The sequence below is a fragment of the Mya arenaria genome, chromosome 3 (genome assembly GCF_026914265.1).
Source record: "Mya arenaria isolate MELC-2E11 chromosome 3, ASM2691426v1".
NCBI lineage: Eukaryota > Metazoa > Mollusca > Bivalvia > Myida > Myidae > Mya > Mya arenaria.
Window position 1 is genome coordinate 7,571,665 of NC_069124.1, and position 23,342 is coordinate 7,595,006.

Sequence of the window (23,342 nt, forward strand, 5' to 3'; positions counted from 1 at the left end):
CATGCGCAATTGGAATATAAAAAATCCCGTTAAAATGACAGTTGTCAAAAGACTTCATACGTGGTTGGATAGTTCAAATTTGAATATATATTAGTTGTACCCTTAAAAAACCACATGGCTCTTGTGCACACAGAGACATTAACCTCTTAAATCCTCAACCATATTTTAGAACACTCTGGAGGAAAGTTATTCAATCTTCCAAAAAGCATTTTTTTAAGGTCTATTAAACCCCTTGTTTCCAATATAGGTAATTTTACACTTATGAAGAACATGCATGAAAGTGCTTTCATCTGATTAGGCTTGTATATCAAGAAGGCAAATCACTTGCAACACAAGCATGCACAACATGTTCTTGTAAAGTGCTTTCCAGGCCTGCTCTAATTCTGAATTATATGGACAAGATTGCTCAATTCTGGGCTTTCGGGAATAATTATTACAAATGATGTAATCATTAATTAAAAATGCCCCAAAAAAGAAACTTTTCAATGTGTTTTCCTTTCAAACTTGTTATTTTAAAATGATTGTCATTTTCTTGACCATTTATGAGAATTACGTTACTCATGTTTCCATAGCAACCACAGCTTCCATCCCAACTTGTTTTGACTGCATTCATGGTTTCAAATGGCTTGATCATTTAGAATAATGAAATGAATCATCATACTCCTCTTTATTTATTTTTCATAGCAGTGATACCATGTAAGAAAAAAAAAGAAACTTGTATTATTAGCTTGTTGGAATATTGCTGTGATACTAAGTATATGCGTGTCATTTCAATAATTTCCTTTGTTCATAATGATTTCATGTGTTTGACATCAAATTTGGAATTCAAAGCCTTTATTTGTAACACTTCTATCAATTTTAGAGATATCCTCTTGATATTTTCTGTAATTCTTTCTGATAGGTCATTTTATTGAAGTACAGATGTACCTAATAAAAATGAAAGCAAATGTACTCTGATTGCCCAAAATTGTGTGATTCAGCTCATATATTATAAGCTAGGCATGTTAAAAATGAAATGCCAAGCTCTGGTTTAAGGATTCGGGCTTGTTCAACCAAACGTCTAATTATGATGACTGTGATTGACCACTAAGTTTACTGTCAATAGCTGGTTATCCACGATCCATTTAATGGCCATTATAGGAATAGACATTAAAAGCCACTTTCTAGAGACTTGACCACAGAAATTTCCTTTAAGTGAAAGAATCAGAAGCCTCAAGAATGACCACACAATTTTGTCATTGCACAAAGTTGTTGGGTATATAACATTTTTAGCTCAACTATTCGAAAAATTAGGAGAGCTATACCATTCACTCAAGCGTCCGTGGCAGCATCGGCGTCACACCTTGGTTAAGGTTTTGCATGTAAGCACCTTTAAGTCATTATGTCAGTAAATACATCATGTATTGCATTGAAAGTTTAGATATGTATTCCCAACTATCTAACCTACTCAATTAATGAAGTTAGATAACACTTATTTGAATTTAATGCAAGTAATGGGCTTTTATTATTTGACTTAGAAATTCTGGTAATGGTTTTGCATGTAAGCACACATAGGTTAATATCTCAGCAACTACTTGATTTATTGCATTAAGACTTTATACAATGGTACTCAACCATCCAACCTTCCTAATTAACCAAGTTAGATAACTCTAGTTTGCATTTAATGCAAATAATGACCCCATTTATTCTACTTAGAAAATCTGGTTAAGGTTTTGCATGTAAGCACACATAGGTTAATATCTCAGCAACTACTTGATGTATTGCATTGAGACTTTACACACTGGTACTTAACCATCCAACTTACTTAATTAACCAAGTTAGATAACTCTAGTTTGCATTTAATGCAAAATAATTTCCCTTTATTATTCCACTTTAAAATTCTGGTTAAGGTTTTGCATGTAACCACAATTTTAACTCAATATCTCAGCAAATACATCATGTATTGCATTGAAACTTTAGATATATATTCCCAACTATCTAACCTACGAAATTAATGAAGTTAGATAACACTTATTTGAATTTAATGCAAATAATGGGCCTTTATAATTTAACTTAGAAATTCTGGTTAAGGTTTTGCATTTATGCACACATAGGTCAATATCTCAGCAACGACTTGATGTATTGCATTGAGACTTTATACAATGGTACCCAACCATCCAATCTACTTGGATAACCAAGTAAGATAATTCTGGTTAAAATTTTGCAAGTAACATCATTTATGTCAATATCTCAGCAAATACATCATGTATTGCATCGAAATCTAATCTAATTTTACAGTGATCCATGTTTTGCCAAAACTTTTCATTCCTTACACTGAAAAGCGGCTAATAGTCAAGCGCTCTGTCTCTGCGACAGCTCTTGTTTCCTGTACAGTTGTTTCCTGTACAGTTGGAATGTTTATTTTTACACATTGCTCAGCATTACCCGACCCTACCTACGGAATAGGCGCCGACCCTACCGTTTTTATAGTCAGTTTGAAAAAATAATGAAAAACTAAAAAAAAAAAAAAAAAAATACGTTTTTTTTTAATTGCTTTTTAATATTAAGTTTAAACCTTAAATGCTTGTACAGAAGATAGCTTTAACACCATTCTCCAATGATGAAAATTATATTCTGATATAAAACCTAATAAAAAAAAAAAAAAAAAAAAAAAAAAAGCCTACCTACCCTACCTATTTTTTTTAAGGATGTAACCCTAACCAAACAATTTTTTTTTTTAGGCCTAAGCAGAAACAGTGTACTTGAAATATTGCAACCAACTGATATTGTATTTATTTGTCTTTGGGCGTCCAGTGTAACCTTAAGTACTTATTCGTCTGATGATGATGAATCTTGATGACAGTGCTTGTTGGCATAATGTCCCAAGTTCAATTGTCAGATCATTGCCCAAGTAGCACCTGAGTTATTATTGTTTAAACATCTAAATACACATGGCTTATTTCTAAAATTGCAACACAGTTGTTTCTTTTTCATTAAAATTATTGTGTGTCAATGATAGTTGCTTCTGACAGGAACCCCTCCAATTCTACAGAATTTTAGTTTTCTTATGTTTTTAATCATAATGGATCATTTTCCGAGTGGTTTTGTACTCTCATTTATTCGTTTGAACAATGATCATGAACTGTACCGATGGCTTGTGCAGTATTCCTGAAAGAGTCATGGAAACTTTATCATTCCGTATTACAACTATTGAAAGCACATTCAAATTTGCTTCATCTTCATCATTATTATAATGTTGTGCAATAACAGATGTGCTGACACACCTCATACTTTATTGCACTATGGGCATGTATTGTCCAAGCATGTAAACTGTATTATTTTGTAAGGTTAATCTGAAAATAATTCTGGACATGGTTTGCCTTTTAAGCAACTTTTGTTGTCATTCAAACAGTCTATGTTGTATGACAGTTAATTGATTATCTAACATGTGAAGATGTGGTTGTCGCTGGAGGACATCAAATAACTATACAAAAGCAACTACAACCTTCTAGCTTTGTTATTTTGTAATATATGTCAAGGGGCAAACCATTTTGCATAATGGGCAGATTTAAATTATGATAATTTCCTTTTAAAATGAAACAAAAACCACATAGTTTAGGATTTTAGTCATAAAAGACAACACACAATTTGTTTCTGTCACTTACCATTGTCTAAAGTGTCTTAACTGTTAGTAAGGAATCTTGATAGATTACAGAGTATTCCCCCTTTCGTTGCCATTTGATAGAAAAAAAGACATCAGATTTTGTAAACCGATTGTCTTGCTATCTCTATACAACCTCAAAGTTTGAATAAAAAATCAAAATAAATGAAGTATAGCTTCTGCTGTTGTAATTATATTCCATTATTTTTGCTGTAAATCTAATTTTTGTATCAATTATGGCCAAATAAAACTCCTAGGCTTACAATACTGAGATTTCGTTTCAATTTTCTCTTGCAAACCTAGTTTAACCCTGCTGTGGTAAATAACCCATCTTTATATATGTTAACTAAAATGACAAAACTCAATTTCCTTCCCTGGATCCTTAATCAATACCGGAATAGCTCAATATATGGCTAAAAATGGCTTGGGCCTAAAAAAAATAATTGTTTGGTTAGGGTTACATCCTTAAAAAAAATAGGTAGGGTAGGTAGGCTTTTTATTTTTTTTTATTTATTTTTTTTATTAGGTTTAATATAAGAATATAATTTTCATCATTGGAGAATGGTGTTAAAGCTATCTTCTGTACAAGCATTTAAGGTTTAAACTTAATATTAAAAAGCAATTAAAAAAAAACGAATTATTTTTTTTTTTTTTTTTTTTTTAGTTTTTCATTTTTTTTTTTCAAACTGACTATAAAAACGGTAGGGTCGGCGCCTATTCCGTAGGTAGGGTCGGGTAACCCGAACCAAATGTATTTTTTTTTTAGGCCTTGTTACAGCATTTGGCATAGATTTGCAGTCTGTCTTGGAACACCCCTCTGGCTCTAAAAGCTAATATGTATATAAACATGCATGGATTTAAATTTGATCTCTTATAAACTGCAGTTTCTTACCTAAAGCTGCACAAGTTGAAGAAAACAATCAGTCCATTTGTACTACTGTTGGAATTCTTTATTAATCTGACAGAAAATGATATTTCTGTGACTAATGATGGCCACTCATGCCGAGTGATTATGGTTTCTCTTGTGGTTTCTCGGTTTTGATGATCAATATGAGAGATTTAGAGTCTCAATAAAAACACACAATTAAGGGGTGCTGAAACCTGCAATTATAATTATAACTAGTATATACAGCTTTATATGTTTCTCAAGTAATCATGATTGTAGATATGTTATACATGTACAGTCCAAACTCGCTATGTCAACGTCAGTTATCTCGACTTTCCTGTTGTGTCGACTTTTTTCCCCAGTCCTGAATTTATTCCTTCTTATTCTATATAAAACAGATCTGCTTGTGTCGATTTTTCTATCTCTATTTTTTCGCTATGTCGACCTCCCATTTCAGTCCCTGTGGTCGAGTTTCACACATTTTCTTTATTCCTTATGTCGAACTGTAGATTGAGTTGTAGGTGCGAAAATATTCATGACGGTTTGAGGCATGTCGCTAAATTGCCGTGCGTGTCAAAATAAAAACTGTCATAATTTGAGGATTATTGGTAAGTGTGAATAATAAAAAAAAAATAAAAAAATGTCAGATCTTAATTCCACTGCTCTCAGGTCGACCAATTCAGAGAAGAACCCGGTATAAAATCCAGGGGGATATCTGGATCGGCCATAGGGAGTAAGCGTTCTAAACAAAATTTGTCATCAAAATCTTACAACGAGAAGTAATAAGCATTCATCGAAGTCGTGCAGGGAATCAAGACAAAGAAGCAGATAGCAGCAGAATATGGTGTCCCCTCTATAAAGAGCAGAATACTGTGGTATATTGTTTTCTTACAGTGTACAAGTGTATATGTGATTGTGGTTTTATATCTGTTCTGTGTAATACATAAACGTAAATTAAATGAATTTGACACAAGTAATTCATCTTATTTTTCAATAATACGTTTGCTGTTTTCACAACAGTAATATGTAACAAGACCGTTCAATTGCGGATGTAAACGTCGGACATAAATCAAACTCAGATGTGTTGGGATTGGTGATATTTTTTGAAATTTGGATGTGACGAATATTTGTTATCTCAACTTTTTTCCTAGGTCCCGACAAAGTCGTCATAACGAGTTTCAACTGTATTTATTATTTATCATATCATTCCCTCTGGGCTTTCTATTCTGAGGATAACTATGATTGCATTTGTTTAGTTCTGAATATACTTTTATTTATTTTATTTGAATGTATTTATAACTCCCTTAGGCTTAAATTTGTGTACTTTATTACCCCAACAAGAAGCAAATCATTATACCAAAAAATGATTAACTTCCATCACCATAGTAACGGTTTTCATTGAAATTTTATATTCACAGGAATGTGGGATAGTTGCATGCTGTAATTTATTGATGAGGCTTCTCAATAATGCGATATTGATTTGTCCCTGGATTGGTGGTATATAAATCCTGCAATCCCTGTCTTTAATAGCCACACTGGGTGAATCCCAGATATATTAAATTATTGCACTGTCAGTATGATGCCTAACTGATGTGATAAAATGACAGCTTGCAGCAGGAATTTATGTAATTGTTCTAGGATATAGTCTTCATTTTCGTGCAGTTTTTAAGGAGTTCTGGTATCGCAGGCGGAATGCATCTATTGGTGAAAACATAGACCTCTTTAAAGCACATTGAGAATGGTTAGCGTGATGGGGTACATTGTATCTCAGGGATAACTGAGTTTAGTGCTAGCTTCATCAAATATGTAATATCTCTCCTAGATTGCTATACAAATGAATCTGTTTGCAAACTTTGCTTGAAATCTTTTAATCGAGTTGACATTGTTACAAGCATCAGTTACATTCTTTTTTTATCAAAATAGCATTTGTTTCAGAGACTGACAAATACTAACGAATTCCAATAATGAAACTTCCTATGATGGATCTTGATTAAGGAAGCAAAGCATTAAGTTGGGGGAGGAAAACAGGTTGGACAAGTATTGGATATGTATTGGTAGAATGTCTTCTAGCCCAGGGTTACAGAAATTATTTCTCAAATTATTCCGTTATGTATGATTGGTCAATATGTATAAACTGACGAGGGAATATTAAATCTGCTGTGTTTTATGTTTGAGTAACCAGAAATTGGACTGGGATTTCAGAGAGAAAATTGATTTTTGGACGCCCAAAGAGAAAGTTTCTCTTTTTCGATACTTGCAAAGTTTCTACTTGCATTCTTCTGTACGAAGCAATTGATTTTGGCACACTTTCACTTGTTTGTAGTCCAAGTCTTGGCAATGAATGGAAATGAAATAATATTAAACACAATGTTAATGTCATTTATATTGCAGTGAATTTGTATTTGTATAAATCTAATTTCAAAGGGTCAGCGGAAAAGTTTACTGTAACATTACTGGAAAAACTGTTTACTTTAATCTAGTAATTTAGAAACAATATATAGCAAGTGAATGCATTGCATATGAACAGACCAGCAGACAGACAAATCTGAAGTGGAAACCAGAAGGATTATTCAGTTGTCTTTTTTGTTGAGCAAAATGAAGAAGGAGAGGAAGCAAAAATGAAAACAGTCACAAACGAACAAGAGCAACTTGAAAGAAAGGACTCAAAAACAAAACAGATCAAAGTGATAGAAGATATTGCATTATTGAAAGATTGAAGAAGCCAGCAGTTTCTTGAATGAGTGAAGACGGGTTACAGGACCAGGTTTCGCACAGTGCCTCTGTCGACAGCCTCATGAATATCCTAGAATGGACCCAGCAGAAGATCGATTCAGGCTTCCAGATGGTCCGGGAGGTGGGGAACCGGTTGGATATCAATTTCCTTAAGGAGCAAAATCGACTAAATAAACAGGTACCACAGCGGAAGAAATTTTTGTTGGTAAATTTATAACAGTTGACGGGATGGGAAATGGATTTTTAGCTGGTTTGTTTTTCGAAAAAAAAAGTTGAGGTATAGTGTTGTTTTCTGTGTTGTGCAAAATAATTAGCCTTGCTCCTATGATTTCTCAAATCCTTCAAGATATTCAAATTGGCACATAATAAAAAAATAATTGTTGACAGAGACAAAATGCACATGCATAGCAAAACCCATAATTCTTGCTTTAAATAATTGTCAAGTTTTGCTCTTGTTTGACTGGAAAAAAACAGACTTAAGTTTGAAGAGCATCATGTCATTTCCAGGTATACATTTTATGACCTACCAGATCATTGAATACAAAATTATATTGATGTTTTTTTGTTTTTTTTTTAAATAGAACTATACTACTGAAGCTGGCACATTGATAGTATTCGCATTAACCATTTTGTTTCAGTTATATACATTTATTTTGTGCTACGTGATCATTGAATACAACATTTTGTTGTAATAACTTTTTTCTGAAATAGAATACCAACAAAGCTGGCACATTAATTGTATATAATTTGCATTTTAAAATACCATTTTGTACTAGTCATATTTTTTTCGTCCTACCAGATTATTGAATACAACATTATTATTACATGCTTGGAACATGGATGTTATCCTGAACCCTTGTAAAAGTGTCCTGTTGAAAATCTCTCCTTATTTATAAGGTGCCTAACTGCTCCAAGGATTATACATGAATTGGCCACGTACCATATCTGATACTCATGTTGCTCCTCTGGGAACCCAATTCAAATTGCATTCTAATATTTCTGACCATTTTTGTGATATTTTCTACAGTTGCTTTGAAGGTTCAAACTATTCTTAACCGAAAGCACTTTATAATATTATAATACCATGGTTTGATTGTTGTAGAAGGAAATTTGATGTGTATGGCTCTCGTGTAATGCATTTTTGACATGACAGAGGGTACTAGAAATATATGTTTTGACGGTAAATATTATCTTAATAATCATAATGGCGCTTCACTAGAAATAGACCAAAAAGAAGAATATAATCATGTTAGTTATATAATGACTCTTCTGATATAAAGGGCAGACAGTCATTGGATAAATGTTTGATGACTACTGTTCATTTAATTGACCTGAGTTCCGTCGGTGGTTAAAATTAGCACAAGCCTGCAAGCTCTGCTCTTGTTACTGTATAAAATAAAGAAAAAAGCTTTCCCGACATGCTCCAAATTTCCGGAATTTTTATGCAGGTCTTTAATAATGAAAATTTTGACCTTATTATTTGTATTTTCTAATCTATGATGTTGAATTTTCTAATCTGTGATGGTCCTTTTTGGGGCTGAAAAGTATATATTTTTTCTTTACCCAGGTAAAAAAATCTGTATTTTTTTTAGGAGCATTGACCTTTTATCATTTAGCTAATGTAGCAATTTAAGTGCCATTTATGAATATGTTGACAGGTTGTTAAATGCAAAGTTTGACAACAAGTTGAACATTATATGAATCATGTTACAGTTAGTATAATTTACCCTTTTTGCAAGAACAAGCTATTTTCCCCCTATCAAGGGTCACCACTCCCTTAAAAATGGAGAAAAAAACACTGTGTTGTTGTCATATGATATTTATATTTACTATCTGTAATGATAATGTAATCGTGACTTCGATGACAGAAATGAGAGTCCCACTGAGGTCATCAGTTTTGTTTTTTCATTGGAAATTTCTTTGATTTTTATGGTGCTTTGTTCACAGTTATTTTAGTCACATGAAAGTTTAAGTAAACAATGACATGTTACCTGTGATAATAAGCAAATTTTTGTAAGGCCCATAAGTCGGTCTTTAAAGTAATTATCAAGTTATCCCCCTCGACCAATTGGGAATTTATTGATGAGTGCAGTGCTTTTATTTATAGTTTTAATTATACTTTTTCATGTCTACCAAGTTTAATGAATATCAAATCGGATATTTGCTGGAAATGAAGCCCCCTTGGGAAATGGTCGTTAATCTGAAATCATGAATAATGTATTACTTGAACTGGAAGTATGGAAATAAACGCAGCATGTAAATCTTGAAATAAAATATATTTTTTATTGTCACCTTTACTAATAATAAAACAACAGAAACTCAGCAAATGACATTTTTAATGCTTGTGGAATTTAAATGAATGATCATGCAGTACCATACCCTATAAGATAAGGGTCTTTTCATTGGTCTTTTTTTCTGATTATGCAACTTAAAAATGGTTACTTATTTCTTAAAGCTGCACTCTAACAGATTGAACGTTTTGACAACTTTTTAGCTCACCTGAGCACGAAGTGCTCAAGGAGAGCTATTGTGATCGCCCTGTGTCCGTCGTCGTCGTCCGTCGTCAACAATTTGACTGTTAACACTCTAGAGGTCACAATTTGGGCACTATCTTAATGAAACTTGGTCAGAATGTTACCCTCAATAAAATCTTGGATGAGTTCGATATTGGGTCATCTGGGGTTAAAAACTAGGTCACCAGGTCAAATTGAAGGAAAATCTTGTTAACACTCTAGAGGTCTCATTTATGACTGTATCTTCATGAAAGTTGGTCAGAATGTTTATATTCATAATCTTTAAGTCAAGTTTAAATCTGGGTCATGTGCGGTCAAAAACTAGGTCACCAGGTCAAATCATAGGAAAAAGCTTGTTAGCACGCTAGAGGTGACATTTATGACAGTATGTTCATGAAACTTAGTCAGAATGTTTAAATTAATTAGCTCTAGGCCAAGTTCGAATCCGGGTCATGTGCGGTCAAAAATTAGGTCACCAGGTCAAATTAAAGGAAAAGCTTGTTAACACTCTAGAGGTCACATTTATATAGGTTTCTTCATGAAAGTTGGTCAGAATGTTTACATTAATTATCTCTAAGTCAAGTTTAAAACTGGGTCATGTGTGGTCAAAAACTAGGTCATTAAGGTCAAATCATAGGAAAAGCTTGTTAGCACTCTAGAGGTCACATTTATGACTGTATCATGGGGAATCTTGGTCAGAATGTTTATATTGATTAGCTCTAGGCCAAGTTCGAATCTGGGTCATGTGCAGTCAAAAACTAGGTCACCAGGTCAAATTTAAGAAAAAGCTTGTTAACACTAGAGGTCGCATTTATAACTGTATCTTAATGACAGTTGGTCAGAATGTTTATATTAGTAAATTCTAAGTCAAGTTTAAATCTAGGTCAATTGTGGTCAAAAACTAGGTCATTAGGTCAATTCAAAGGAAAAGCTTGTTAGCACTCTAGAGGTGACATTTTTGACTGTACGTTCATGAAGCTTAGTCAGAATGTTTATATTGATTAGCTCTAGGCCAAGTTTGAATCTGGATCATATGCGGTCAAAAACTAGGTCACCAGGTCAAATTTAAGGAAAAGCTTGTTAACACTCTAGAGGTCACATTTATAAATGTTTCTTTTAGGAAAGTTGGTCAGAATGTTTGTATTATTGTTGGAGATTCCACTACTTTCTATTTTTAGTTACAAGGGAATAGATTTTAAATTTTATTAAGTCTTAAACATAGTCACTTCTAAGGTAATTATTGTTCTTTTTTTAGGTTCAGAGATTCAAATAATTATCATACACTTTATTCTTCAGAAGAAATTTCATTTTTACTTAATGATAAATTTAATAATCAGACTTTTCCAATGAACTTCATGTAGATTATTGTAAACTTCATGTACATTATTCTAAGCTACAATCTTATCTTCTGTGTGGATAGTGAATAAGCCTTAATTTATATAAAGACAAATTTGCATTTGAACATGTGAAGGAAGGTGATGTTGACCTAGATGAAAGAATATTAGTGGAATGTGCTGAATGTGTTCTGATATTTGGTTTTTAGGGCTTAAGGCAGTTTATTGATTGTATTGGATGGTGCACTGTTTGTTGTTTGTGTATCTATACTAAAAGTTCTTTCAGTGTGCAAGCAATTTAACATAGTTTTGTCAGTGTGCATGCAGGCAATTGAACAAAGTCCTGTCAGTGTGCAGGCAACTGAAAAAAGTCCTGTCAGTGTGCAAGTATCTGTACCAAGTGCTGTCTGTGCGAAGTCAATTATCAAGTCCTGTCAGTGTGCAGGCAAATGAACAAAGTCCTGTCAGTGTGCAGGTATGAGAATCAAATTCTGTCAGTGTGCAGGCAACTGAACAAAATCCTGTCAGTGTGCAGTCAATCACCAAGTCCTGTCAGTGTGCAGGCAACTGTGACAAGTCCTGTCAGTGTGCAGGCAACTGTAACAAATTCTGTCAGTGATTATCCAGGCAACATGTTTGACCAGTATGTTTTTCAATATTCTTTGAGAACAAATATCAAGCTAAATTGATTACAAAGGTTAAACTCTTTTACTCAGGTGAGCGATTTGGGGCCATTATGGCCCTCATGTTTTTCTTGGAACGAGCCGATTTTTGGGAAAATCCATAGAAACCAGTTATAAAAGACTGCTGACAAAAAATCAGACCAGCAATTTTGTCAGTTTTTAGAAGCCCTGAACATAAATTTACTTAATTTGAAAGGGAAAGTTGAAATCTGTTCTTATGTTTCTTTAACTGTCAGGTTGCATTGTGTAAATTTGGAATAGTGTTACATTTAAGACATTTTTTCACGTACATATTTCATGTTTTCTTAATTAGATAAGATGAATTGTATTAACAGTCTATTTCCTGAAAAGATCTTTGATTTGTTTAAATTGTTAAATGCTTGAAAGACTCTGCGTCAATGTTTTGCAGTTTTATAATTAATCAAGACCCATGTTTTACAATTTTCTGGAGGTTTTTGGAAGTCTTAAAGACTGCTGTGAATGACAACAGGCTAATCGGGGTCCCATATTAAATATATATACCTATTACTACTTCATATTTTAAGTCTATAAAGATTTAAAGCAGGAGTGATGGATGGGTTGAAAATAAAGGCTTAATTATCAACATATATAATAATGAATAATTCATGAATCATAGAAAAGTCTAACTTCAAATGATTTTTTTTTTACAATCTTGGAAAGCAGTATAAAATGGCAGTCATTTTTAGTACCTATTTCTTAATTGTTTAGACTTATATAAACTTAGGACTGTTAGCCAATTTCTTATAAGTATACACTCGAGTACTATATACTCATTATGTATAATTCTCTTATTATCCATATTTCTAGTATGGAAATGGTTAAAATAAATACGACAAAGTAGAAAGGGGAACAGATAAACTAGCAATGAATATTCATAAGTATAACAATTTTTCAGACATCAGCCTTTTGTTGCCATATTTCCAAAGATGAATCTTGATTCAATATTACTGAAAGAATTGACATCACCTCTAACGTCCATGGAGAATTTTTCAGAACTCTTTTCTCTGTTGGAGGGCTTTAATAGTGGGAACAATTTTCTTGTACATTGATTACATCCCATAAGCTCATGCTTTGATGACAAGTTTTGTTATTACTCAATTTGAATGTCATTTGGTCTCAGAGGAACTACATTTTTGGAATAAATAAGGCTTATTACTACATTAATGATGCGTCCTGTGAAATGGTCCCGACAAAAAAAGGACTGTAAAAAAATATCAGCTGTTTTGCAGTTACCCGGACCTTATTTTGTTAGAACACGAGTAAAGTTTCCTCGCGAAGAATGTATAGAATGGAAATGTAATAGCTTCAATAAAAATGAGAAGACGACTTTACAGGTTTTTATTTTAGGTTAAAGAAATTCAGAAAGCAAAAAAATCTGCATAGCCAAATAATATGTGCTTTTCATTTTTTGGTTTTTAGATGCGGCAAATCTGATGAACAAATAATCAATTTGTAGTGGCCTTACCTAAATCATATCAATTATGTGCAAAACATCTGGACACCGATTCAAGTTTTATACTATGGCTATACATAGACTAGTTACACATTACAGTTTAAGTTCAAAGAATATAAATTCTTTATAATGTATTTTATAAAAAGCTCTTGAATCATGTTTTCCAATTTACATAATTTTGTCCAAAACTGATGGTTCAGTTGTTTGGCAAACTGGAAAATCGCATCACATCTGTCAGATGTCTCGCTTCCAGAAACTCTCATCTGACATCAGTCGTGTCCAACAGGGCATTTGGAAATGTTTGTACATCACTGTCAAAGAAAGCAGAAGGGGTCTTTCCTCATTTATAATCACAAGGGAATATAGAACTTTGGAACATATCAATCCTTATTGGTCATCTTGGTTAAGGAATGAGCCAATGCAATAGAAAAAATCGAAATTGCTTGAGGCAGTAAATGACCAACCTTGATGTTCCTACTTGATTAAGTTAGGAGGCCAACACAGCCATGAGACATCAGTCACTGACCAGCAGATAAGGATCTTATTTGATTAATTTAGGAGGCCAGCACAACTCTATTTAAGACATCTGAGTCACTGACCAACCAATTATGTTCGTTCTTGATCAAGTTAGAAAGCCGACACAGCAATCAGACATCAGTCACATCATTTGTTGTCTGTCAGGCTTAATGACCTTGACACACTATACATGGTCTTCATTAAATGTTGGGCTACTGGGCTTGCCTCTCTATACTTTTTAGTTCCATTATATTACTAGATTAATTTACTTAATTTCTGATAGCCAGGCTAAGGCAAAAATACCTGAGTTATGACCCTTGAATTGCCAATTTGTTAGCATTGCCCACTTTATAGACAATTGTAGTAAAGAAGAATTGTTGTTTTGTGTATTTGCAGGTGGAGAATGTCAAGTTGTTGGAACGGTTTAGCGCCCGAAACACGGCTGTTGGCACACTGTACCTGACCACCACTCACCTGATCTTCGTCGATGGCTCTGGCAAGAAAGAAATATGGGTATTTGGTCTTGGCATATTGTCAGTTTTTCTTCAGAAATTACCAATTTCCACCCTTGAACAGTCAGCAAAACTAGGGAGTAAACCAGTTTTAAATTATCCTCTAACTTGTCTCAACATTTATAAAAAAAAAGAAAAGACCAAATTGTAACTAAGTATCACTTGGATAAGGCATGATTATCCAACCGTAATTGCAGCAATTCCTTTATCAAATGCTACAAATGGTGCGGTAACGTCTTTGGTATCTAAGGTCTAAGAAATTCACTGGGAAATAGTGCTCAACCTCACTTTTATCCCTAAATCTATTACAAAAGCAAAGTTAAAGTAAAAATAAATACAATGTTAAAGAAACTAGATCCTCCAGAAGCTCAGAATACATCCAATGTTTGAAAAGTGCAGTCTGGCATGGTTTGATTGAAACTACATTATACCAGTTTAATGATAGCTGAAACACTGTCAACAGCACCAACTAATATGGTATTCATTAAGCCTTATTGGAGAAATGTCCTGATTTTATTGTCACTGTTTTCGAAATATTCTGTCCATGGAACCCTTACACTGTAAATTTGCCCATAACCTGATGAATATCTCCAAGATAAGTCTACAAATTCCCTGCTTGCAATCTAATTTACCGCCTAGAAAAGACGTAATTTGTTGTTGTTCTTGAAGAAGATAGCCTTGTGCCTCCAAATCATTGTTTAACTCGCCAGCATTAAATAAGCTTGACGTAAAATATGGTAGACAAGGAGTGCTATTATTGCCATCAATTCAATTATTTGAAAGTTTTTTGGTCACAACATGGCACCAGAGAGACAAATTTGGTCTACAAAGAAGTTAGTTGTTATCTTCAAGAAACTGTGTGTGAAATTGTATCAGATGTTCAAGAAAAAAATGTGGTTAATAATTAGAAACATTTTCAGACAGAAATAACAAAAATTAAGGGTAGGCCAGTTATCTGTGAAGAAGAACACAATGATTATTATGCCTCCCTTTGAAGAAGAGGGATATATCACTTTGCACATGTCGGGCGGTTGGTATGTCAGTAGACCAAAGTTTGTCCGAGTAATAACTCGACAATACTTGGACCTATGGTCATCAAACTTGACATAAAGGTTGGGCCTGACCAGTAGATGGCCCCTATTGATTTAAGGGCTTATGGGGTCAAAGGTCAAGGTCACTGTGACCTTTAATGGGAAAAGGTTGTCAAAGCTTGTCCTAGTGATAACTCACCAATGCTTTAACCTATGGTCATCAAACTTGACATGGAGGCTTGTTTTGATCAGTAGATGACCCCTAATCATTTTAGAGGTCATCGGATCAAAGGTAAAGGTCACAGTGACCTTGAATGCTAAAAGGCTGTCCGAGTGATAAATATGCAATGCCTGCACCCATGGCCCTTTAACTTGACTTGGAGGTTGGGCCTGACCAATAGATGACCTCTATTGATTTTGGGGGTCATCAGGTCAAAGGTGAAGGTCACAGTGATCTTGAATGAAAAATTGACAATTCCTGGACCTATGGTCATCAAACTTGACATGAAGTTTGGGCCTGACCAGTAGATGACCCCTGTTGATTTTAGGAGTCTTTTTTTATAGGTGAAGGTCACAGTGATCTTGAATGAAAAATTGATAATTCCTGGACCTATGGTCATCAAACTTGACATGAAGTTTGGGCCTGACCAGTAGATGACCCTTATTGATTTTAGGAGTCTTTTTTATAGGTCTAGGTCACAGTGATCTTGAATGCAAAGGGGTTTTCCTAGTGATAACTTGTCAATGCTTGCATCTTTGACCCTCAAACTTGATTTGGAGGTTTGGCCTGACCATTAGATGACCCCTATTGAATTTAGGGTTCATGGCGTCAAAGGTCAAGGTCACAGTGACCTTTAATGGAAAAAGGTTGTCTGTGTGATAACTTGAAAATGCCTTCACCCATGGTCCTAAAACTTGACATTTAGGTTGGGGGTGACCTTTAGATGACCCCGTTGGATTTTGAGATCATAGAGTCAAAGGTCAAGGTCACAACTCTGCTAAGAGGTTACATGTTTATCTGCAAATATCAGTCATCAAAACTTTAGCAGCAATGTATGACTCCAGGAGAAATGTATGACTCCAGGAGAAATGTACAACTCCAGTAGAAATGTACAACTTTAGTAGCAATATTTGACTCCAGGAGAAATGAACGACTCCAGGAGAAATGTACAACTCCATTAGAAATGTACAACTTGAGTAGCAATGTTTGACTCCAGGAGAAATGTACAACTCCAGTAGAAATGTACAACTTAAGTAGCAATATATGACTCCATGAGAAATGTATGGCTCCAGGAGAAATGTATTACTCCAAAAGTATTGTAAGACTCCAAGAGTAATGTACGACCTGTAAAACTACAGGAGAAATGTGCAACTTCTGTAGCAATGTATGACTCCAGGAGAAATTAATGACTCCAGGGGAACTGTATAACTACAGGAGAAATGTATATTTCAGAAGTAATGTATGACTCCAGGAGAAATGTATGACTCTAGTGGAAATGTGCGACTCCAGTGGAAATGTACAACACTAAGAAGTGGCCAGTCTGTCAGTTTTGTCACAGCTAAAGGCAGGGAATCTAGGTGCCATAGACTGACCTGATAAGTAAGAGTTTTGGAAAGAAATCATATTGATTTGTCTGGTAAGGCACCAACAAATTCTGAATAACATTGATCAAGAAAAGTGGTTTTATGTTAGTTTGGTATTAGTGTGATGTTTTAAGCATTCACTGGTTTATTTTGCATCAATCTGAAACGCATGATGTTCAATCACCACGAAATTAGAGATCTTCCTTTCGACAGCATCAGTCTATACTGTCAGATTGAGAAATAAGTCTGCTGGTAAATGAGTACAGCATAGAACATTCTTGGAATTCTGATGAATTCTTAGATGTACGCCAACTAATCTGACAATCTCATCAAGTACAAAATTAAAGTTGAGAGATGTTGAGTATCGCTAAAGTGAATAGCTCTTGGTCAAGATTAAAGAATTGAAAACAGAAACTAAAGATTGGACCAGATAAATGGTTAAAACACTGGGGCATATGTGAAGCAAGTTGAAACTTGATAAAAAAGGTAAATTTAACATAATTTGCATTAAAATCCGCTGCAATGAAGAAGGTACCAGAGGCCTGCACTGGAGTATATGCCAGAGCAAGTCTATGGTACCTGGACGGATTAGAGGTCTCTTGACAAAGTAGGATTCTCAGGACAGATTAGAGGCCACTGGGCAGGGTTTTTAGAGACTACTAGACAGAGTAGAGGCCAGTGGAAAGATTAGAGGCCACTGGACAGTGTTAAGAGACTACTAGACAGAGTTGAGGCCACTGGGTAGATTAGAGGCCACTGGACAGGGTTTAGAGACTACTAGACAGAGTTGAGGCCACTGGATAGATTAGAGGCCACTGGACAGGGTTTAGAGACTACTAGACAGAGTTGAGGCCACTGGATAGATTAGAGGCCACTGGACAGGGTTTAGAGACTACCAGACAGAGTTAAGGCCACTGGGTAGATAAGAGGCCACTGGACAGGGTTTAGAGACTACTAGACAGAGTTGAGGCAACTGGATAGATTAGAGGCCACTGGACAGGGTTTAGATACTACTAGACAGAGTTGAGACCACTGGACAGGGTTTAGAGACTACTAGACAGAGTGGAGGCCACTAGGTAGATTAGAGGCCACTGGACAGGGTTAAGAGACTACTAGACAGAGTTGAGGCCACTGGATAGATTAGAGGCCACTGGACAGGGTTTAGATACTACTAGACAAGAGTTGAGGCCACTGGGTAGATTAGAGGCCACTGGGTAGATAAGAGGCCTTTAGACAAAGCAGAATTCTCAGGACAGATTAAGGGCCACTGGAAAGGGTTTAGTGACTATTGGATAGAGTAGATGCCACTGGACAGGGTTTAGAGACTACTGGACAGAGTTGAGGCCAGAGTGTCGAGACTACTGGACAGTGTAGAGACAACACAACATTTAAGATGCCACTAGACATTGGACAAATTACAGCCCACTGGACAGATAAGAGACTACTGGGCAGTGTAGAGGCAACACAACATATAAAGGGCCACTGGGTAGATTAGAGGCCACTGAGACCACTGGGTAGATAAGAGGCCTTTAGACAAAGCAGAATTCTCAGGACAGATTAAGGTTTAGTGACTATGCGATAGAGTAGATGCCACTGGACAGGGTTTAGAGACTACTGGACAGAGTTGAGGCCAGAGTGACGAGACTACTGGACAGTGTAGAGACAACACAACATTTAAGATGCCACTGGACATTGGACAAATTACAGCCCACTGGACAGATAAGAGACTACTGGGCAGTGTAGAGGCAACACAACATATAAAGGGCCACTGGACATTGGACACATTAGAGGCCATTGGACATATTAGAGACTACTGGACAGTGTAGAGGCAACACAATATATAAAGGGCCACTGGACATTGGACACATTAGAGGCCATTGGACATATTAGAGACTACTGGACAGTGTAGAGGCAACACAACATATAAAGGGCCACTGGACATTGGACACATTAGAGGCCATTGGACATATTAGAGACTACTGGACAGTGTAGAGGCAACACAACATATAGAGGGCCACTGGACATTGGACACATTAGAGGCCAGTGAACATATTAGAGACTACTGGACAGTGTAGAGGCAACACAACATATAGAAGGCCACTGGACATTGGACACATTAGAGGCCATTGGACAGATTAGATACTACTGGATAGTGTAGAGGCAACACAACATATAGAGGGCCACTGGACATGGGACACATTAGAGGCCATTGGACATATTAGAGACTACTGTACAGTGTAGAGGCAACACAACATATAGAAGGCCACTGGACATTGGACACATTAGAGGCCATTGGACATATTAGAGACTACTGGACAGTGTAGAGGCAACACAACATATAGAGGGCCACTGGACATTGGACACATTAGAGGCCAGTGAACATATTAGAGACTACTGGACAGTGTAGAGGCAACACAACATATAGAAGGCCACTGGACATTGGACACATTAGAGGCCATTGGACAGATTAGATACTACTGGATAGTGTAGAGGCAACACAACATATAGAGGGCCACTGGACATGGGACACATTAGAGGCCATTGGACATATTAGAGACTACTGGACAGTGTAGAGGCAACACAACATATAGAGGGCCACTGGACATTGGACAAATTACAGGCAACTGGACATTAGACAAATTAGAGGCCATTGGACAGATTAGGGCCTACTAGATAGTGTAGAGGCAACACACGATTTAAGATGCCACTGGACATTGGACAAATTACAGGCAACTGGACATTAGACAAATTAGAGGCCATTGGACATATTAGAGACTACTGGACAGTGTAGAGGCAACAAAACATATAGAGGGCCACTGGACATTGGACACATTAGAGGCCATTGGACAGATTAGATACTACTGGATTAAGTAGAGACCACTGAACAGATTAAAGATCACTGGACAGAATAGAACCACTTACAGACTACTATACAACATAGAGGCCAGTGAACATATTAAAGACCACTGGACAGAGTAAGTGGCCAGAGTGTTGAGACTACTAGACAGAGTCGAGGCCACTTGACAGATTAGAGGCCACTGGACATTGGACAGATAAGAGAATACAGGACAGATTAGAGACAACTGAATAGAGTAGAGGCCACTCAACAGATTAAAGATCACGGGACAGAGTAGAGGTTAATGAACAGATTAGAGACAGATTGACAGTGAAGAAGCAACTGAACAAGTTAGAGACCACTGGAAAAAGTAGAGGCCACTACACAAGAGACTGAGTAGAGACAAGTGGACATAGTAGAGGTCACAGGACAGAAAGGAGGCCACAAAACAAGAGTTGAAACTACTGGACAGAGGCCACTGAACATATTAGAGACCACTGGACAGAGTAGAGGCCACTAAATGAAGTAGAGGCAACTTGACGGAGTAGAGGTCACTGGGCAAAGTGGAGACCACTTGACAGATTAGAGGCTACTGAATAAAGTGCCATTGGACAGAGTAGAGTCCACTATACAAAGTAGAGGCCACTGGATAGATTAGAGGCCACTGGACAAATTAGAGGCTATCGGACAGATTAAAGGCTATTGGACTGGACAGAGTTTAGAGACTACTTGACAGAGTATAGGCCTCTTGACAGAGTAGAGGTCAGAGGACAAGGTTGAGGTCTCAGGACAAAAGAGGGGCTGGTTGACAGAGTTAAGACCACTGGACATGTTGTTCGCAAGAAGGTGATGGTAATGTGGAGACTAAGGCTGAAAAAAGAGTGTGTTTTTTTTCCGCTTACTGCCCTAAAGAAATAGGGTAGCTGGGTCAGAAAATATTTTGGATTTTTTCTGTTTTAGCCATTTTTTGTTATAATTTTTCTGTAACTGAAAACTACAGGTTTGAAGAACTGGGATACACTCAGTATAAGCATCACTGTTATTGTTAAAAGCTGAAAACACTTCAATTTGTTACTTTTTATTGATTCAAATCAAACAAATGAAAAAATGTATTTCTAAAAAAAAAAATACGAAAAAGATCTATGTATCAACGTATCTGCTATATTGGCATGACAGTTGTTTCATTGCTGTAGAGACAGTGGTGTTATTGAAGAGTTGATGCTCAAACCAGGATAAACAATAAGATTGCCAATTAAACTCTAAGTATGCAAATAAATGGCCCTAAATCACAAAAGGGTATTTTTTTCGAATGCATATGGAATCAATTGATGCGCATATCATTAAAGGGTCAATCTGGTAATGATTTGGTAATAAATAATGGCCCATAGTGACTGTATCGCACCATATAGGGTTAATGTGTGGTTGTTTGTTTTGCAAGTTTAATGATTGTGTTTATTCCTTTTGAAGTATTTAAATGGTAAATAATTCGTATGTGGTTTAAGGTGATCTCCTGAGTTTAGAAAGTTAATGGTTTGGAGCAGGATATGGATGAGAAATATTATGATATTGCATGTTAAATGGCAGTTAATATCAGACATGTCTGAGATACAAAACAGTAGCAACTTCCTGTAATCTGTTTCTGCAGTAACACAACAGGGCACTTGGAATCAGTGCACATCATATAGCTTTACCAATTAAAAATGCAATAAAACATGATTACTGAATGATAGAAAGTTATGCACCAGTCAACTGTAATCACGGCTCCCCCAGGTCCGGAGAATAGCGGGGAATTTGGTCCAGCCAAGCCCGGGTAAAATCCCCGCCCTGCGAGAACAAACTGCTGGTTAAATCCCCACCAAATGCCCCCGCACCCCAGGGAACATAGGTAAGGACCATTCCCCACTATTTTTGGCGCAAAGACAAAAACCATCGCATTCATCTGGCACTGTGGAATCACTTGGAAATTAAAAACACGGCCCATTTCCCAGGCTATCCCAGGTAAACCCCCGGACCTGGGGGTTGCCGTGATCACAATTGACTGGTGCATTAATTGGTCATTACTTATGCGATGGTAATGTGTACGTAGTATGTGCATCCGTGCGTTCGTGCGTCTGTAAACAATTGCTTGTGAACACAATACAGTCTTCAGTTTGGATTGGATCTCGATGAAACTTGTACAGTATCTGGATATCCATTAGATCTCGGTTCCTTTAGAAAACCAGCCAGATCTGCCCATACATGCCTAGATTATGGCCCTTGATAGTATAAAAAAATGCTATTGTGTAAACACTAGCTTGTGAACACAATACAGTCTTCAGTTTTGATTGTATCTTGATGAAACTTGTACAGTATTTAGATATCCATTAGAGCTCGGTTCCTTTCGAAAACCAGCCAGATCTGCCCATCCATGCCTGGATTATGGGTCTTGAAAGTATAAAAAATGCTATTTTAAGCTAAGTCTATTTTTAGCCAAGTCTACATGAGCGAAGTCTATTTTTAGCCAAGTTTACATGTAAAGTCACAAGCAAAGGTTTGTTCAAATTATGCCCCTGGGGTCATTACTGCCCCCCCACGGAGATTGTCCCGCAAGGGACCAGTGCGGCAAATGCAAACGACCTCGGCGACGTTGGAGGAAGCCCAGGGAAGAGTTCTCTTTTCTTTGTAAGAGACTGACCCCCCCCCCCCCCCCCCTAAATTGGGAAATATTAAAAACCTTTTTGTCTGAAACCGCTATGCAATTCCATGATATTTTGAACAAGGCTTTATTTAGTGGTCCACTACCATGGTTGTTCAAATTATGCCCCTTGGGTCAAAACTGGCACTGCCCTGGGTGTCACAATTTTCCTAGAGACTTATTTAAGAAATAATTTCAAAATCTTCTTGTTTTAAACCACAAGGCCCATACCTTTGATATTTGTTGTGGAGCATCATATGATGCAATTGAAGACATTTGAAATAATGCCACTTGGGCAAAAGCTGGCCCCACCCCTTTTGACTTACTTATTAATTTTTAAAGCTACAGTAATGAAATTTTGACCATGCGAACAGTTTTGCAAACAAGCATTAATGTTGTCCTCGGATGACTTTGACCTTTGACCGACTTTTTTATTTTTAAAGCTACAGAAATGAAATTTTGACGATGAGTACAGTTTTGAAAGCAAATATTTTTTACCCTCAGATTACCTTAACTTGGCACATGTTAAAATAGTTCATGCAACTAATCTGCTTACAACACTTCCTATCCTCAGATGTTGAATGTGCATCGTTTTCAGCTAACCCAAACACTAAAAGTGAGCTATATATTTGTTGCCTATTACTCAAACGTACATGCTCTGGATTGAAAATGACCACAAGAGCCATGCCAGTAGAGCATAGGCCTTTTTGGGCCTCTTGTTATGTCTTTTCATTCTCCTGTCATAGAACTGTATGACAACTGCAGGTATGCCCTTTGTTGTCTGTTCTTCTTGTGTTAGCTCTCACACTTATGGATGGATTATTTTGAAGCTTTGGTTGTGCAGAATACTTTACCACACCTGTTCATGGTCAAGGTCAAAACATTTGGTTCAGAGTTTGTGCTTTTCATTTTTTGTCACTTCCATA

The 23,342-nt window shown here is 36.2% G+C and overlaps 1 protein-coding gene across 2 annotated transcripts in view; it reads left to right on the forward strand.

Annotated features, from left to right (window-relative positions):
- The window catches only part of LOC128227428 (myotubularin-related protein 6-like), a 51,020-nt gene that overhangs the window by 2,135 nt on the left and 25,543 nt on the right, over window positions 1-23,342 (forward strand). For both annotated transcript variants that reach the window (XM_052937960.1, XM_052937961.1), the window contains exon 2: window positions 14,176-14,292. In XM_052937960.1, the coding sequence (XP_052793920.1) occupies window positions 14,176-14,292 (117 nt within the window). The remainder of the gene's footprint in view (window positions 1-14,175; window positions 14,293-23,342) is intronic.